Source organism: Pithys albifrons, chromosome 2 (genome assembly GCF_047495875.1).
Source record: "Pithys albifrons albifrons isolate INPA30051 chromosome 2, PitAlb_v1, whole genome shotgun sequence".
Taxonomy (NCBI): domain Eukaryota; kingdom Metazoa; phylum Chordata; class Aves; order Passeriformes; family Thamnophilidae; genus Pithys; species Pithys albifrons.
The window spans coordinates 68,468,085-68,486,612 of NC_092459.1; the positions used below are offsets into that span (position 1 = coordinate 68,468,085).

Consider the following 18,528-nt stretch of genomic DNA (forward strand, 5'->3'; position numbering starts at 1 on the left):
CCCACGCTACGCACAGGGCGAGTCCCGGCACAGCTCCCCGCGCAGAGCCGGCTGTGCCCCAGGCTGGGTTGCAGAGGAGGCGAGCCCCGGCCCCGGGCTGTGGGGGTGACAGTGTGTGTGTGGATCTAAGGTCTGAGGTGATTGATGAACGCAGCCTTAAGGACCAGAGAGCCACCTGTAGAATGTGGATACTTTGTAACCAGTAGAATCTTTCCTTTCCATGTATGTTAGGTGAACTACTGACCAATAGTATACTGGCATGTTATATACAGGAGTAGATAAAAGTGAAGCTGTTACTAAAAATAAAGTTGTCTTCGGTGAAGCATTCTGATCACACTGCAGCCTGAGTTGTCTCTGCCTCCTCTGACCGCCGCTAAGTTAACCTTCTTTACCCAGACAAAGGGTGACCCCAATACGGCGCCTCCCCACACACAGCCCCGCAGCGACACCGGGGGCAGGCCGGGCAGCGTACGCCGGAAGGCCTCGGATCCCGGGGGAGGCTCCAGGGGGAGTTCCCGGGGGAGGTCCCGGGGCAGGTTCCGCCAGTCCGGCCCATCCCGCTGGTCCCGCCTCCCGTGATGCCGCGCCCGCCCATGGCGGCGGTCACGGGGCAGGCGGGGCGGGGCCCGGCGGTCACATGAGCCGCGGCCGGAGCCGCCTGACGTCCCGGGCACGGCCGGCCATGGCGCCCATGGTCCCGCTCTGCCTCATCGCCCTCCTGGCGCTTTGCCCGTCGCCAGCGCCGGCCGCCGACGCCCTCAGCGACTCCTACCACCAGCTGTGCAGGTGGGCGGCCGGAGGGGCGGCTGTAGCAGGGCTGTAGCAGGGCTGTAGCCGCGGCGGGTGCGGGCAGAGCGGGCTGTCCCGGTGCCCGCCCCGCTCCTGCCCTCCGCGGGAGCGCAGCCCCGGCGCTCGGCGGGGCGGGCCCGGCCCCCGGGCGGCCTCAGCGAGGATTTTGGGGGCCCGCTGCAGGGAGGGTCAGGCAGGGGAGCGGCCAACTGGGCCGAGGAGTCCCGGGTGGGGGGCCGGGACTGGCCCGGGGCGAGCGCCCAGCTGGGCTGGAGGATCCCCCGGGTGGGCTGGGGGTGTCGGCGTCGTGGGACCGGTCCCCGCCGGGCATCCTCTCCTCACTGTGCAGACACGAGACATTTGCAGGTGAGAGAATGAGGAGGCTTGCTCTGTGGTCAGGGCTGCTGTTTGCGCCGCTGCATCCGTTCTAGTGTGGAAAAAAAACCCCAAAGTGGTTTGGAAAGAACGTCACTTGATAGGTGGCTTTTGACTAAGGATATCACCACGTGCCATTGAGTTACTTGCTGCTGAGTTAAGAAAGCTTTGAGAACTGCTGTGTCGAAATGGCACTATTCTTCATGTTTTGGCATGTTTCTGCTCTAATTTCATGCATGAATTTAGTCTGGCACCAATATCTTGCCGGCAGTAATTTCTTCATTTTTGAGGTGGAACATGCAAAGTGCATACAAGAACATGTTATCTCAGTCGGTGGCACTGGGCAGGCACCAATGTAACTTTGTGAATGTAGCACTGGTGGCAGAGGGTGGATTGCTGGAGGGCTCTCCTGTGGGTGGAATTTGGGATATGATATTGTTAAGTGATGAAAGAGTAGGTTTGCTTGCAAGATTAACTCGTGAGGCTGGCAAAAAATGGTTTTGTCAGATGACCAGCCTAATTGTAGAACTGAGACAGAAGTGAGAAACTATTCTGTAGCCTCCAGAGAAATTAAAAAGAAGTCTCATCAGAGGAGTTAAAAAAAGGCCACACAAAATGATTTGGTTCTCAAGCAGTTCCTTCTTCGAGAATAATGTTAAATCCCTTCAGTGTCTGTCTAGGGTTTCTTGCATGTCTGACTTGAGGAGTATTTGACAGTGCCTTGAGGAGACATGCAGTCTCTTTTTGGATGCAAATTATTTAAGCTGGTTTCGTTTTGTTGCTGGCAAGTGCAAATAGTTGGCAAATAGCACAATGAGCAATTTTCCTTTTAGGACGGACTGCTTCAAAAACATGCATTTTCTGTTGTGCCATGGCAGGAAAAACTGATTTGAAGGATTTATACCTAGTAATCTGGAATGGGTGGTTAGAAACAAGAACTTGTGGTCTAATAGGTGGGAAGTCCCCACGGAGTTGTGGTGAGATGTCTTCTCAGTTACAGTTGCCAAAAATCTATACCAAGTGAGGGATGATGCAGGTAACACAAACACACTACTGGTGCATGTCTCAACCAAAATATACAGTGAGGATGTGCAGGACAAGTCTCTGACCAACCTATTTTTGTACTAGTTTAAGACAAGGTTTTTATTTGTTTTACAGCTGTTAAGAAAACAGTGTCCTGGCTTTTGTGTGTTGCAATAGGGCTGGTGAAACTGAAGCCGCTGTGAATGTCAAAAGGTGTGGGCAGTTAGAAGAGGCACTGGCTCTCCTCTAAGTAAGAGAAGGAAAGCTGTTTTGCAGGGAGGAGGGAAGGTGTCAAAACTGTTTTGCGCAAGAACTGTGGCATGAGGCTACTTAAACTTGAGTTGGTGGTTTTCATGGTTTGTCTTGTGTAGCCTTACTTGGACAGTCTGGGGAAAGAAGAAAACCTTTAATTCTCTGAAACTTTGCCTAATGTCATGGCTTCGGTCACTGATTTTATTATGCTTTCTCCTTTGTTCTTATGTGCTCTGACAGCTGAGTGTGCTATCATGTGACTTGGAATTGGAATTCTCATTTTATCTTCTACATAGAGGTTTCTCCAGGATTGCTGCAGTATGAGCACCTGGGCAAGAATACAGGGAACTGGTTTGATATAAGAAGTTACTGGTCAGTTTGGTTTCTTTCCCTGTTTTTTTCTTCTTCCCTTTGTATCTTTCATGTTACAATGCAGGACAAATTCCAGAGTCGGACTGTAATAACTGTTCACAATACTCTATCTGCTTCAAAAGAAAGCTTGACAGTTTGGATTCACTTTCTGTGTAACATTGGAAGAGTTACTGGAAGTTTCTTTCTTTCCTTTCTAGAAAAATTGTAGAAAATGTTTTGATTGTGATGGCAGAGCAGCAAATACAAACTCTGTGTGCTGTTTTACCTAAAAATGTACACTGGATGAGAGGTGGTTTAATGACAGGTGATGTTTCTGCTCTCTTGCAAGGAGTTGGTGCATAACTTTAGTGACTTTTAGACTCATGAATGGAAGGAAACCTCAAACTACTGTACAACACAGGATTGCAATTATGCAGACTTCCAATTTTGGGAATTTCCATTTAATGTTGTAGTTTTTAATAACACAGCTCCTAGAGCTGACTGTATGATGTATAGTTCAGTTTATCCAGACACTTTCTCTTCAGCCTTTGCCTTGAAACCACAAGTGTACTCATGTGTGCTGCTTGAAAGCCTGGGGTTAGTGTTCACCTTGGCCCTGGTGAAGAAGCACATGCTGAATACAGAGAGGTGACTTTTGGGTGCACTTGCTCAGCTCTATTAAGTGCTTTGACATAATGAAGTGGGAGATGTAATAAGTAAGTTATTACTTGCCTGTGTACTTGGTTGCTTCACATGCCTGGGAAGCTGCCATTATAATGGTTTAAATGTAATTTCATAGCACATGAGCCTCTAATAGTTCTTGCTATTGCTTTTCTTAAGCATTCTGTAAAATGATGTAGTAGATGTGGTTTAGAGTGCAGCATGAAAGACCCAAGATCTTCAGGACAGAAAAAGCTGAAGAGCTTTGGTGTAGCTGTAAGGCTCTTACACGTGATGCATGTGCAGGAAAACCCGTCTGAAGACATACAGTGTGTGTGATAGTTGGAATAGGTGACAGGTAAGTTAGAGCAGAACTAAGCATAGGTAGGGATGCATTAAAAAGTTTTTGAACTTGGTGCCATTCAAGTTGCATTTCCTGTAAGGAGAACTTGCTTTGACATTGAGATTTCTTTACCTATTTGTGTGAAAATGTTAGTCACATCTAATAGTGATTACTGTGGCAAGTGAGCTGCAGTGGTCACCCTGGTTGAAACTACTCGTAAAGAACTTCGGATACTGTTGAATCTGTTCAGTGTTTCCGTAGCTGAGGAGCTTCTGGGCACAATATTGTGTGGACGCATAGTCACATATGGACTGCTTTCTAACTCTGTGGTTGTAGGTTGCCTTGCTGTCTGTGTAACACACCCTCAGCAAAATGAGACATTTCAGTGTGTTCCCCAGAGAGGAAATGCATGATTCTTTTAACTATGCTTTACAGCTGTTCGGAGCAGGCTGTACTGTTCTTCCTAGCAGTATCCCTCGGATAACAGTTTGAGAACCAAAAAAGCTTGAACTGCAGTTGTGAGAATAGTGGCAGTAGTCTTTCTGGTGCTCTGATGCATTTGAAGTTGTTCAATGGTGCTCCGACCTCATAGTGTCTCTGGCGTGGGGAAACATAATGTGACAGCCGATAGCCATCTACAGCTTGTCTGACTCCATTACCTTAGCTACTGATCACAAGGCAAACTAGACTTGCTTTTTCCTTTTTCGTGTTGTTTATTCTCTGTATTGCTTCTTTGATTTGTAGAAAAAAATTAGAAATTAGAGTGCTAATTCAATTTTTACAGCTTGCTAAAAAGTAGTTTAATTTTCTTTTTCATGCTGTTGCTTCAGTGTCTTAAAACCAAAGCTAGGTAGCTGGAAAGGCTGACCTGCAGGCAAGGTTATTCCCAGTAACTTGTTTGGACCTTGCTTGCACAACTGTTTTTGATAGCCTCCTTCCCTGCCTCCTTCCCTGCCTCCTTCCCTGCCTCCTTCCCTGCCTCCTTCCCTGCCTCCTTCCCTGCCTCCTTCCCTGCCTCCTTCCCTGCCTCCTTCCCTGCCTCCTTCCCTGCCTCCTTCCCTGCCTCCTTCCCTGCCTCCTTCCCTGCCTCCTTCCCTGCCTCCTTCCCTGCCTCCTTCCCTGCCTCCTTCCCTGCCTCCTTCCCTGCCTCCTTCCCTGCCTCCTTCCCTGCCTCCTTCCCTGCCTCCTTCCCTGCCTCCTTCCCTGCCTCCTTCCCTGCCTCCTTCCCTGCCTCCTTCCCTGCCTCCTTCCCTGCCTCCTTCCCTGCCTCCTTCCCTGCCTCCTTCCCTGCCTCCTTCCCTGCCTCCTTCCGCTGGTGCACAGCCAGAAATCACCGTGAGCCAGACTGGGAACTGGCCAGGCTCAGTCTGTTCTACACACACACACACACGCACCTGTTGTTTTTGCTGTGTTAATTCTGAGAGAGGACAGTCCCTGGGCCCAGCTTGTGTCGGGTGCTGGAGCCACCAACACTGGGAGGAGACAGGAGGAGAGCCTGCCCTGGGAGCATTGCCGTGGGTGTGTTTCAGACCTCTTAACAGCGGGGTTGTTCACAGCTGGGTTTATCAGAAAACAGGAGTCATGTTGAGGTTTCACCAAGAATAACTGACAGTTTTAATCACGGCAGACACCATGCTTGAGGCCAGGTCTTGAACTGCACCAGAAATGGCTGCTTGAATGGTTTAATCGGTGAGGTATCTTCGTGAACGAAGATTTGGGAAGGGCTGTCCCCACGTGGGTGTGCCCTTCCAGCCTGCGCAGTGGATTTTAGGTGAGGCTCAGCGTGCGCAGAACTGGCCCCACCGTTTAAGTCCTGAGGTTCATCTGCCACGGCCGAGCGAGCTTGGACGGTGCCAGGGAAGTTCTCAGGACTAGAACCTACAGCACCCGGCATTTCCCAGGAGGTCTCCCATCCAAGTACTAATCCGAGGCTGACCCTGCCTAGCTTCCGATATCTGACGGGATCGGATGTCGGGGAGGCATTTAACTGCCCAGTAATCGGTGAGGTAGCAGCTGCATTAAGCCCCCTGGATCAGAGAGTGCCTCACAACTTGCTCCATGACCATGGCTGTTGCTTTTTAAAGCTATTGGTATAACAGCTCCCTAAACTGTCTCAACTGCATAGAATGCAGGATAGTTTAAGCCCTTCAAACAAGCGAACTTCGTCTCTGTGGTGAGGAGAGGCATCAGGCATCACCACTGGTGGAGGTGAGTGCTGACCAAGCTGGGGGAAGCCAGTCCATGTGACTCGGAGTCAGGCTGGGAGATGTGATTGCCAACAGATTGTTTCCATTATGGGTTGCAGTGAGGAATCAGCTGGTATCTTATTGGAAAGTAGAGCACGTGCAACTTGAAACTATTCCAAGGTACTGATTTAATGCCAGGAATCTTAGTTGTGAGAGAAAGAATTCTTACTTTTACTGTGAAAGTTTATTTTGCATCTTTCCGAGAAAGCTGCTTAGACTATAGCCAGGCTGCTATTACTCCCAATACATAAATCCTGCCTTGCTCTTTCCACACATTTTAAAAAAAGAAAAAAAGTCCCTATAACTTCCTTGCAAGTAACGGTATTCTGAAACAGCACTACATTTTCATTTATATGTGCCCCTGGAGTTGTGGTTTGGAACGTGAGTAAACATTGGATTTCTTATTTCCTTTTGTGTGGACTGTTTTGAAGGGCTCCTCAACCTTCCCTGTCCAGGGGCCTGTGAAAGGGTAGAGGGAAGGGCTGTCTTCGGAGTCTGCTTTGTTTCTGTTCTGTAAGCTGCTCATCTTGTTTCTCTTTTACTTCTGGCCTGTGGATGCACTGAATTGAAGATGTTAATTTCCTTTATTTCATATCGTGGGACTGGGAAAGCAAACCCTTAATCTTTGAGTGTTTAAATTGTCAAATTTTCTTCTATTGCTGAACTTTGGTTATTCTGTAGCTCAGTTTTCATCATTATCATCCTACATTGATTTTGCCTTTACACACTTCAGAAACACAAGAGACTGGCTCAGAGAACTAATCAGTGTGATTGTAAATATCAGGTCTGCCTGCTTGTGAGGAAAGAATAATGGCAAGTATTTGTCTAGGATTGGGACACAGTCCTTGAATATGTAGTTTTATTGGTGTTTTGGGTATGACTCAGTACCTGGCAAGTTGTTTTTGAACCTTATATTGGGATATAAAGGCTCAAATGTAATAATACGTTTATATAGAGAGATTTGCTTCTCAGTTTTTTCATTTCACAGCGAGAACTCTCTTGTATTTGTCCCGAACTTGTTCCAGCCATTAGCAGACTGAAATGAATATGGCTGCTGTAGTACAGGGAAGCTAAAGGCCCTGTAGTCAGTAATGAAAATGGAAAAGTATGTGATATCTTACTGCTGGCTCATTGATTAGATATGGGATGCACTGGGTTTGAGAGGAGCTCTCAGAGGATTTAAAATCTACAGTAAAGTAACTGAACTGTTGCTGCCTCTTTCTCACCCAAGGACTGGGCTTCAGAGTGGAACGAGAGTAGTGTCTCCCCCTGGGGGATCTGGGCTATGGTAATGGCAAGTGGTGCAACACCTGTGAGCTGGAGATGAAGGCAAACAAACCTTACGGGTAAAGCTTCTCATCAATTTAGACATCTAGATTAAGACATGGTTTTGTGGGTCAGATGGGTACATTAAACCCCCTGTGAATTGAAAAGAATAGGAATGCCTAATAAGCCACTGTGTAATCCTTGTTTGTGGTGTGATGAGTCTGTGTTAATCTGAGTGAAGTTTCCACTTGGGATAGAAGGGAAGCTGGAGGATCTGTTGTGTTGCAAAAATCCATGGTGTCCAGAAGATGCAGCCTGCTGGCAGTGCCAGAAGAGGAGTAGCTGAGCCAAGCTGATAGCAAATGTTTATTGAGCTGTGCTTTTTTAACAGAGCTTCGCCAGAGGCCCCTGTTAGTAAGCCAGGCTGTCTAAAGAGGTCCTGGCTCTGAACTAGCTGACCTGGGCCTGCCTCAAAACTGAGTGATACTGTGTCATGAGACTGACCCCATCTCATTGCTGTCCTAGTGCCTGCTGTGAGGAGAAGGAATCCTTGTTCTACCTCTGAACTTTGCTGCATTTAATTTTTTTGCTGCTGTAAATTTGAGTTATTCACTGCTGTATTTAACCAGAGCTTTGTGGTCCCTTCTCAGTGTTTAGACAGCTGACTTCCTGATATGCCTGTAGCTAGGTAGTGTGATCTTTTACTGAGTCTCTTGTTGGTAGCTCTGCTTTGTTTCCAGCTTAGGACATCACCCTTCAGAAACTGCCCTTTGATATATGCGTGTGTGTCTGTGTGCGTGTGTGTCTGTGTGCGTGTGTGTCTGTGTGCGTGTGTGTCTATATATATGTAATATGCATAAAGGTGCAGCTAGGCCCTCATAAGCACTAGTAGCACCTTTTGGTCTGAATGCTGTGAGAATCTCAACCCCAGTTTTGATCCAGAAGCTGGGCGGCTCCACTGCTGGCAGGCAGGATGAGACTGGCTGCTCTATTCCACGTAGCACTTCTGCTGTTGGGTATTGCTAAAGTGCAGTATCGTGGAGCCTGCCAAGGATATCTGAGAAATTTATCAAGCTGTCAAGGAAAAAGGATGACCACCTGTGATATACCTAGTCAGAGTGACCTTCACAGAGATTTGATGGGGAAGAATGAGTGGTTGGGTGTTCAAGAAAGGGAAAAATTGACCCAATGTGTGCTCCACAAGTGGTTAAATCTGTTTTGGTTTTGGTCCCTACATAATAGCTATTATTTCTGGTATTTACAAATATAGAGCACGAGTATGAATCTCAAGTTAGTGGTGCTCTTAGCTTTAAACTTGGTTATTTCAGGGACAGGTATCTAGAGGGTGGCAGTTGGGACAACATGAATACCAACTGACCAGTTTTTTGTCTTTTCAGTTACACTTGGGAAGCAATTGATACAGACAAAGAGATACTTTACAAAATAAACTTGTGTTATCGTGTTGAGGAGTGTGAAAGTAAAAGTGCAGTCTGTGCATATGACATCAAAAAGAAGACCTATCTGTCTGTAGGTAAGTAAACAAATGTCTCTCCTTGTAAGTAGTTCAGAGTCATGTTAATGGTCTTGTAACTATTGCAAACTTTTTGTTAGCAAAGATTTTTTTCTTTGCTTCTCAGAATGGTGTAGAACTTTGTTCTGTTGCAGATTTAGTGGAATTTGGGAAAACATGATCTGATTGTAGAGAATCACTTTATGGGACAGTGAAATGTATCTTATGGTCTAATTAACTGTAATCTAGTGTGAAAGGATGCAAGGCTATCTCAACTAGAAAGAATTGCATCTACCTGTGGCAGGATATGCACTCTGCTCATCTTTGTTTGAAGTGCAGTAGTGGATAGAGCTTGAACTATAGCTCTAAACTGTGCCACAGCCTAGACTTGATGTAACATCAGTGCTCTGTTCAGTCAGGTCTCTGTAATGCGGTCTTGGAGTATTGCTGCTTTTCTGAGGCGTTACACATAGAAAGGAAGTCAATGACATGCATTCCTCTGGTTTTGGTTGCACTTGTCAAAGCTGGTGACCGTTTCAGTAGTTCACAGATGTCCTTGGTATTCTGTCGAGTGGTGGACTTGGGCATGCTGATCTAAATACGAAGCTGGTGTATTTTTATACATGTGCTTGCACGTGATTTTATCAGTCAAAGCACCTCGTGCTCTAAACAGTATTTGTGTGTTTACTTTTGTGAATGTTTGTCACCTTCAAAGTTGCTTCTGCATTCTGACTAATGAAACAATAATATATGAATACTGATTGAGATGCTTTCTGATATTTGACTGTTACTTCTAATAAAATAAAGCAATAGCTTTCTGAAGAGTAATAAGTCTTCAGACTGCCTCTTAGTATCTGCAGATCTGAAGTCTGATTTAGCATGCTTGCCTGTCCTGCCTGCCACTGGCAGATGGTTCTTACAAGAATCTGTGAGTCTTCAGTGGAAGTGTTTGAGCTTGAACTGCTGAAAGATGGTGTGGAGACAGATGTCTTTCACCTGTATGCTGATGTACAGCAGCTAACCAGCTTCCATTCTCTCCATACCTCTCCATTAACAATAGAGATACTTTGGTTTCAGCCTGTGGTCAATCAGTGCTTTTTAAACAAACTGTTAGTGTTGGAACCCAAGCTTACGGAATTTCTGAGTGCCTGAGTAAAGGTATATCCAAGCCCCAGTTTTTTGGAATGACTGGTTAAGATTGTATTTATGTTCAAACTACAACTGCATGTAGTGACATCTTGTCTGAGGATTGTGACACCTCAGAGCTGTTGATGCTGTAATTTTCATTCCTAAAATGTACAGCAAGAATTGTTTCCTGCTGATGTGAGTCTGCTCATATGCAGTTGAGACCTTCAGTTGCCTGTGGATTAGAAAAGAGAGCAGCATTTGAGTGTCTGTTTTAACATACTGCTTTAAGAGAGACTGAAATGTGGCAGGTGGAGTGAGCTTGAGGAAGTCTCTTCACAGGGAAGTGTGAGAACTAGGGACTTGTGTAGGTTTTGTTCCACAGTTCCTGTGGAAAGAGGAAGGGAGAAGAGAGCTGAGTGATGACTGAGTAGTACCAAACACTCCTCTGTATGCAAACCTTGAGTGACTTATTGCTTGACTGCTACTGAGTGGAAGAAAATTTAGCAACAGACATACTGTGGTCTTGCAGAGGCTGTTTGAACAGAGTTTCAAAGGTTAAGACACAAATCCTGTTAAAGTAGGCTATGTTTTTAACCACGCTGCAATAAATTAAGAAATCAAGGCAGTGCAGTTAACATTGTCATGGAATTTTGCTTTGTTTTATTGGTGAAATTGTCTAAGTTTTGTTCTTGCACGTGGTTGTCTGAGACTTAGTGGTGACGCCTGCCATGCTTCTTCATGCTGCCTTTGGTTGCATTGGAACTTCATCATCACACTGAGTTTAAACCATGCTAATGGGTTATCAAGGTTCTTACTTATTAAAAAATTTTAAAAAAATCACTCTTAATGAGAAGAGGAGTATCTGATCCAGGTCTAGGCCATTGTAGATTCCCAGTGTAGATTCCAATCATCTAAAACAGCTAAACCCACAATATTTGTCTTCAGGCAATCCAGATAATATGAGATTAGCTGCACTCAGCTTTGGCATACAGGTAAAAGACTTTGATTTGGGAGAAGGACAATTTGTCAGGTGATAAATTTAAATTTTAAGCTTTCTTAAACTATGGGCTTAATCAGTTCTCTTCATTCTTTCAGGGAAAGAAAATCACTGCAAATAATGGGGTTTTTAAGTATCAGCTGTACAAGGGGTGACAGCTCTCAAAGCAGTATGTAGCTCTTAGGTTTGAGAGCTGCATGATGCCTTGGCTGGATCAGTGCTGGAAGTTGTAAAACTTGAAGATAGCCTTTTGATAACACAGGAAATATAAAAAGCAGAAACCCCATGTAATCATCTTTCTGCACAGTCTTCTGACTTCTTTTAGTCTTAAGGCTGTATCACTTGGGTGCAGTGTAGTTTCGGTTGCCTTGAATGAGGAGATAACAGGCTGGGCAAAGTTCCAACAAGTGTTTTTCAGAAAAAGCAACATTTGGCCTAGGTGCAAAAGCTGCTATCTGCAATGCTTGCAGATTTGACCATCTTTCTCCTTAGAGTAAACATAAAAAAAATGGAAAGGGGGAAGCTGGTCAATACATTTTATACCATTCTCTGTAGCTTAAGCCAAACCCGTTGCAGAATTAAAATCTACACATCAAATAAAGTGGACAGGCTGGACTTAGCGTGTAAGATCTAAAAGGGTTTGGTGTTTAATACTAAGCATAATAGGTTTGAGAAGGAACACTTCAGTGGCCTGAGCTGGTGCTCGTTGTGACTTGAAAGGTGCTCCACCTTTCAGCTTCATGTCAAGTGCTGGGGAGGAGAGGAATGTACAATGATGCAGCACTGACTCCAGTCTTCATGCAGCACGTGAGCTGTGCCAAAAGGGGTGGGAGATGGAGAGGATTTGTAGAGGCAATAGATTTTTGCTGGGTTTATCTGGAGACAGTGCCAGTCCTGAGGCACCAGTGGGTTGTTCATTAAGTAAACTTAGAGCCAGCACTTACAGCCCAGAAAGCCAGCTGTATCAAAGCAGCATAGCCAGCAGATTGAGGGGGGTGATTGTGCCCCTCTTCTTTGCTCTGGTGAGACCCCACCTGGTGTGTGCATCCAGCTCTGGGGTCCTCAGCACATGGGACCTGTAGGAGCAGGTTCAGAGGAGGCTCACAAAGATGCTCACAGGGCTAGAGGATCCTCTCATATGAAGACAGAGTGAGAGAGTTGAGATGGTTTAGCTTGGAGAAGAGAAGACTCCAGGAAGACCTCATTGCAGTTGTCCAGTGTTTATAGGGGGCTTGTAAGGAAAATGAGGACTGACTTAGCAGAGTCTGTGGTAATAGGACAGGAGGTAATAATTTTAAACCAAAGGCGAGTAGATTCAGACTACATGTAAGGAAGAAATTTTTTAGGATGAGGGTGGTGAGGCACTGGAACAGGTTGCCCAGAAAGTTTGTTGCCGCATCCTGAAAATATTCAAGCTTGGGCTGGACAGGGCTCTAAGCAGTGATATAGTTGAAGATATCCCTGCTCATTGCAGAGGGATCCCTTCCAACCAAACCACTCTGATAGACTGTCTTTCATCTTGTGCTAGTGCTCTTTGTACAAATGGCATAAAGGCTGAGAAGCTGATAAATAGAAGCTGGTAGGAGGAAGGAGTGAATTGTGCTTGATACTACTTGGAAACAGCTTTGTGTTGGAGTCCTTTGGCCCTTGTTCCTAAGGCAGTGATTAGTTTGTAGTAGCATCTGCTGTTGTACTACTTACAATTCAAAGTGTTTGCTAAAAGCCTTTAAGAAAGTAGAAATGTTAAAGATAGACAAACACTATCTTAATGTGGATCTGGTCTTTCAAATGGGAGGAACCCCCTGGATGTGCTGTCTTCAAGTGGACTGGTATGTCTGTATGTCTTGTGCTTGAAATTAGACCCTGACTGCTGAGCTTTCATGAAGGTATTATATTAAGATAACACCCTTTCCCCCCCTTCCCCTTCATTTTTAAACCCTAGGTGAATTAGACTTGCTAAAAGTTTCTGAAAGTCTTCTGGAGGTCAACACTACACGTGACTGCTTGCTGCAAGGCAGTAAACACCAAATTCAAAGCAGTATTAACTTCCTGTGTGGGAAAACACTGGTAAGTCTAAATCATATGCTCTTATCCTCAAGGGAAAGGAAAGGTAATTCTGACTTGCTTTTTAAGGAAACTTGCTGTACTTTTGTGTGTACTAATTAATGAGCTTCATAGGTTTAAAAAAAAGCGAGTTATGTTTTAGTGTCAAATTGAGGTAATGATTTACTGCTGCTTTCAAAATTCAGCAGAAAGTAGTTGCAGATCTGCAGCTTAGCTCTCATCGTGGGCTCTTCTGTGTCTTTAATGTTTTTACTGTAGTGTTTTATCAACGTAATGTGGAGGAATGAGTCAGCTGTGTAGAGGCTGCCATAACAATGTGAGCTGTTGTTCAAATGTTGACCATGCCTGAGCTGTGGACCTCGCGTGACTGTTTAATAGAACAGCATTGAGGAAATTGGCAGACCTGTGTTAGGGGTCAGCATAGTTGACAACAGTGAGTGTTAGCTTTTGTCTTTACCTTGTTAAACTAACAATGCTTATATATCCAGGAGAAGGTAGTTGTTCGTGAGTATCTTCTTAGTGTGACTGGAGATCCCTGAAAAGTTTCTAGGGTGTGTGTGCATACCATGTGTTTTTTGGATTTATACCCTCCACATGCTTAGCAGATACCACAGCTCAGTGTTCTGTACAGACTGTGATCAGTTTACATATTTGTGTATCAGAGAGAAGTATTTATTAGTGCCGCTGTTGGCACTGATGGAGCTACTGCACACCCCCTCTTGGAAATCTTGTCAATTCAAACCAAGTGCCAGTGCAGCAGAGACTTAAATGCTTCCTGTTCTGTTTCAGCAGATGACTCTCTAAACTGAATTAAAAATTATTGCTCAACTTCAGCTGTAACACCAGATCGTAATGATCTTCAGATTTCTAGTTAGTTTAGTTCTGATACCTGTTTTTCACGTGACCTAGTGAAAGGATTTTGTAATATGGTCTGTAACAACTTGTTTCCTTGCCTTTTATGGCAGAGTTAAATGGAGATGGAATCAGTTTAAAAATGCTAAAGTGCTTCTAGCTGAGGTGATGGAGGACAAAGTGAAAAATTTGATTGTTGTCTTTTGAGTAGAGCCGTTGAGTTGAACATCAAGTCCTGAACCATGGCACAACTCCCATCCTGAAATACATAAAAGTGTGTATAACATAACCCTGTAGAAATAAGTAGCTGAGATCAGGGGTATTCTTTCTGTGTAACAGAAAAGGCTGCTGATCAGTTGTTTTTGTGGGCTAAAAGAAAGGTACATGGTCAACATGCATGGTCTTGCTGTGTTCACCTACTTATATGCAATTCTGTTGGTGTTTTCCTTTCTAGTAAGCAGATGTGGCTGATGCTTCTACCACCATCAATTGGCATACTGAGCACTGTTAAAAGTTACTGCATATTATAACTGGCACACATTAATCTGAGCATTGATGCATATGCAGACTAAGGGTTTGGCATTGCCCATCTTCCTGAGTTTCCCAAAAAAGCTGTCAAATAACAATTTGCTGGTAGCAAAAGCTATTAAGAAACTGTTCTGTGGCATGCTTTAGTTTTTCTTAATCTCTTGAATAAACTTCTGTCTACAGATGTAAAATAAAAGTGAAATCTGTTTTTCAAAGGTTCATTTTTCTCTCTTTAAATAGGGTACCCCTGAGTTTGTAACAGCAACAGAATGTGTGCACTATTTTGAATGGAGGACCTTTGTGGCTTGCAAGAAAGACTTGTTTAAACCTGTGAAAGAGGTAATCTATGTACCACCCATGCAGAAGTTACTCTTCATGTGTCTGATTTTACTCCAACCACCTGCCTTCACCCCAAATTAATCCAAACAACTTCCATAAACCTATGCTTTTCATAGGTATATAAAGCATATACGTTGAGGTTGGCAGAGCTGGGAATTTTTAATAAGTCTTCACCCTTTTCTGTGCACAGGATGGTTGTTTATAATAAAACTCTTCTAAAAGCTAGAGCAAAACAGTCTACCTTTCGATGTCTCATTTTAAGTCAGCATGTCTAACTTTGAACTTCCAGAAATAAAAACATTTTCCACATACTAACTGGGCTTCATATATGCGTATTCCTAACTTCTCCCTACTTCTGTAGCACTGTTTGCATGTAGTTTTTTGTTGTTGTTTTAGGTCCCTTGCTATGTGTTTGATAAAGATTTGAAGAAACATGACTTGAATCCTCTCATCCAAGTTTCAGGACACTACTTGGTGGATGATTCTGATGATGATTCCTTGTTCATAAACATCTGCAGAGACATAGGTAGGAATGCTTGCTTGTGTCACCTGTCCATGTATAAATTTCTTGTATGTGGCTCTTTGCCAGAGTCTCTGTTAAGGTTGTCCTATGTCCAAACATCAGTATTTTGAGACTTACACTATTGTTTCAAGGTACTTTTGATGATTTGAAGGTTGTTTTCTGTGAAGCTAAGTCTTTCTGTTTGCCGCCAGATAGGACTAGTGTGGTTCACAGGGCTTCATGTGCTCTAAATCTATTACTTTTGACTCCAGTTTGTTGTTCAGTTCCTTATGAATGTCCTGAGGTGCATATATTACATTGTTTAGGTACTTGGGCATAGCTAGCACTTTGATAATCAGTTGAGAGCTATATGTCTAAATGAATTAAACCAGCAAAATCATGTATTTGAAACTTGCTGAAAAGGCTAGTTTAGCTGTATACTCCCACTGTGTTTTACTCTGCAGTTAAATAGATATGTTCTTGTCCCTGTGAAGGTTTTCATAGTTGTAGTTCTAGTGATAAACATCCCACTAATCTGAAATTGTGCTGTCAACTTTGAATCGAATGGTTTATAAGAAACAAAAAAGGAGAAACACCTTCCCTTTTAGGAGGGGGTCACCTATTACTTGTATCATTTTAGTGTTGTGAGGCAAAAAACCCCATCTTGGCATGCTTCTAGAAGTTTTCAAAGCCCTATACACCCAGCATCTGTGGCAAATAACTGCAGCTACTTTGGCAGGAAGGATGAATTTGCTGTCTAAAACCAGGGCAGCATGAACATAAGCACTCCGGGTTTTGTTTTGTCAGTCTCATATTTTCATGTAGCCTTTTTTAAAAGCATTTTTAGTAGAAGGTAAAGCAATGAATGATAAGTGAGCCCACAGACAAAATGGCAAGAAACTTCAGGTGGTAGAGCAGGGCTTAAAAACTGAGTCTTACAACCTATTTTCTATCTGCTATAACCAGGAAGGTCAAGTGGAGAGACCAAGAACTGTCCTGCTGGCAGCGCTGCTTGCTTGTTACATGAAGGTCAAGCATATGATGTGGGTCATCCAAAGGAACAGCTGAAACTTCATGACAAAGACAGGTATGTAATTTCTGTGGTACTACTGTGAACACTTCTCAGTCATCTGGGCTGGAAACAATACTCTTGTCAACAGATGAGTCTTCTAAAATTTAACATTAATACCGCTGTAGTGTCGAAGCATTCACAGAAAAATATTCTTCAAATGCTATCAGGGCAGGCTTTTTCAGGCTTTCTGTTTTACTGCTATAATAGATCAAATTTGCTCCTTCATTTTGAGACTCCTTTTTACAGAATTACAAAACTGTTAAAAGTGAGAGGCAATTGGTGCTCTGTGCCCACAAGCAGTACAGTGAGATTTGACCCTGTCTACAGGCCCACAGGCTAAACATATTTGGCTGAGTTTACGCACTGCAGTTGACGCACTCTGCTGCCCAGAAGTACTTTAAAAACTGAGAATAGGGCCAGATGTTGCCCTTCTGTGTTTTTTGCATTAATGAGTTCTTAACAGAAGAAATAAATAAGCAATGCAAGGCTTCTTGTCCTGGAGGTGGTGAAGCTGGGGCTATGAGAAACTGTTTCCTTGATGCTGCTTCTGTTTTGTTTGCTGCCTTTTGTGGTGGAAATAAGTTTGAAATCAAACTGCAGACCACAAGCAAACAGAAAAACCCAGCCAAAAAGACCACTCAAACAATCCAGTGTGGCTCAGGGGACTTCTTGCATGCTGATTTTTCTGAGCTTCAGGTCATGTGAACCTGCTTACCTTTTGTATAGGGTCAGTAGTACCCTATTGAGTTCTGCAGTACTGTTTTATCTCAGATGCAAGCTGAAGAGAAAAAGCAGAATAAACAAATAATAGGGAGGCCAAAGGTTCTCACCTGTCTGTGATATGATTGAAGATTTTATTTTAGTTCACAGATGAAATTGTTAGTCCTTTATTGCAGGGCTTTTCACCCAGCATGAAACAAGTGGCTGAGGTGTTCTGTACCAAGACAGAAGCTTACATCTGAGGAAGCACAAGCCTGTTCTCATATTAACTGCCTGCTCACCAGGTTTTATCTTAACCCCTACTAGAACTCAAAAGCTCTTAATTGCTTGAGGAATATTCCCTGTATATGCTCAGTTAGACTAGGGTGGCCTGGGAAGGGTGTAAGGCAATTTTGTATCTGTCCTCAGGTATAGAGAGGCCAGTTAGAGGTGTGGTTAACCTAAACCCACACTGTCACCCCTCTGTGAGCTGTTGCCTTCTACCTGTAAAACAGTAATTCTTAGTTGGAAAGTTATACTGATCTCCTTGCTCTCTGATAAGTCATCTTGCTCTTTCCCTGTCAGATAATTACCATGTTTCATTCTCCTACTTCTGCTTTAACTGATCAGGCCCAGTTGGCTTCCTCCTCTCAGTTGCTGATGGGTTCATCTTGCTCTTAATTCTGGGAGCAGAATGGAAAGAGTTTATACATACAGAGGTGGTAAAGTGTAGGAATACGGTAAAACTTGAGTGGTTATCACTTTCAAAAGTTGTGAGAACGTTTACCACATCTGCTCTCCAGCAGTTTGAGCAGGTAGCTGAGAGTGTTCTTGTGACTATCATCTAAATTCTTGCTACAGTGTGTGTTACAAGACATTCAGCATAGTCTTAGCTGGGGTGCAAGAGTGTACTCTATTTAATTTTGCTGAGACTGTTCAGTCTTTATTTTTGATTAACTGTAAGATTAAAGGAATGAGGACCCCCATAAAAGTTGATTTCTGGAGAAGGGATACTTTGGCATGCTTTGCCTGAGCATCTACCAAGGAATGGGTGAATGTTCTTCTTTTGTACATTTTGCAGTGTCTTAATTGTCTTTTTGATTTGATGTTTTCTGTTTCTAGGCTGGTATTGAGTTATGAGAGAATATATGGTGATGAAGAAAAACTAGACTTCTGCCTAGGCCATAACCCAGCAGTGACAATCACTTTTGTTTGTCCATCAAAGAGGGGAGAAGAGGTAACTGTGCTGTTTTAGTTTGTGTTAACTATTTGACTTTTGTGTGCATTATCTTTCATTTTTATTCAGGGCTGAGGAGGACATAAATATTCTTGGCTTGTATATTGTGAAGAGTGGAGGTCATAATATACTCTTAAAGTCTTCTAAAACTTAAGAAATAAACAAGAACTTGAATAAAATTTCCCTCAGGGATGTGTTGTACTTGTATCAGTGAATTTGATTATCCCTTTATGTCTTCAAAGCTTTCCTCTGAACATAGGATGGGGTTAGTCTATTGTTAATTCTTGGCACAGAG

General features: G+C 43.7%; 1 protein-coding gene across 1 annotated transcript in view; it reads left to right on the forward strand.

Annotated features, from left to right (window-relative positions):
- Positions 1-632: 632 nt before the first annotated feature.
- The window catches only part of IGF2R (insulin like growth factor 2 receptor), a 57,176-nt gene continuing 39,280 nt past the window's right edge, over positions 633-18,528 (forward strand). The window contains exons 1-7 of the mRNA XM_071549397.1: positions 633-786; positions 8,703-8,836; positions 12,883-13,007; positions 14,625-14,723; positions 15,120-15,249; positions 16,192-16,312; positions 18,119-18,233. Coding sequence (XP_071405498.1) covers positions 638-786; positions 8,703-8,836; positions 12,883-13,007; positions 14,625-14,723; positions 15,120-15,249; positions 16,192-16,312; positions 18,119-18,233 — 873 coding nt within the window. The 5' untranslated portion in view covers positions 633-637. The remainder of the gene's footprint in view (positions 787-8,702; positions 8,837-12,882; positions 13,008-14,624; positions 14,724-15,119; positions 15,250-16,191; positions 16,313-18,118; positions 18,234-18,528) is intronic.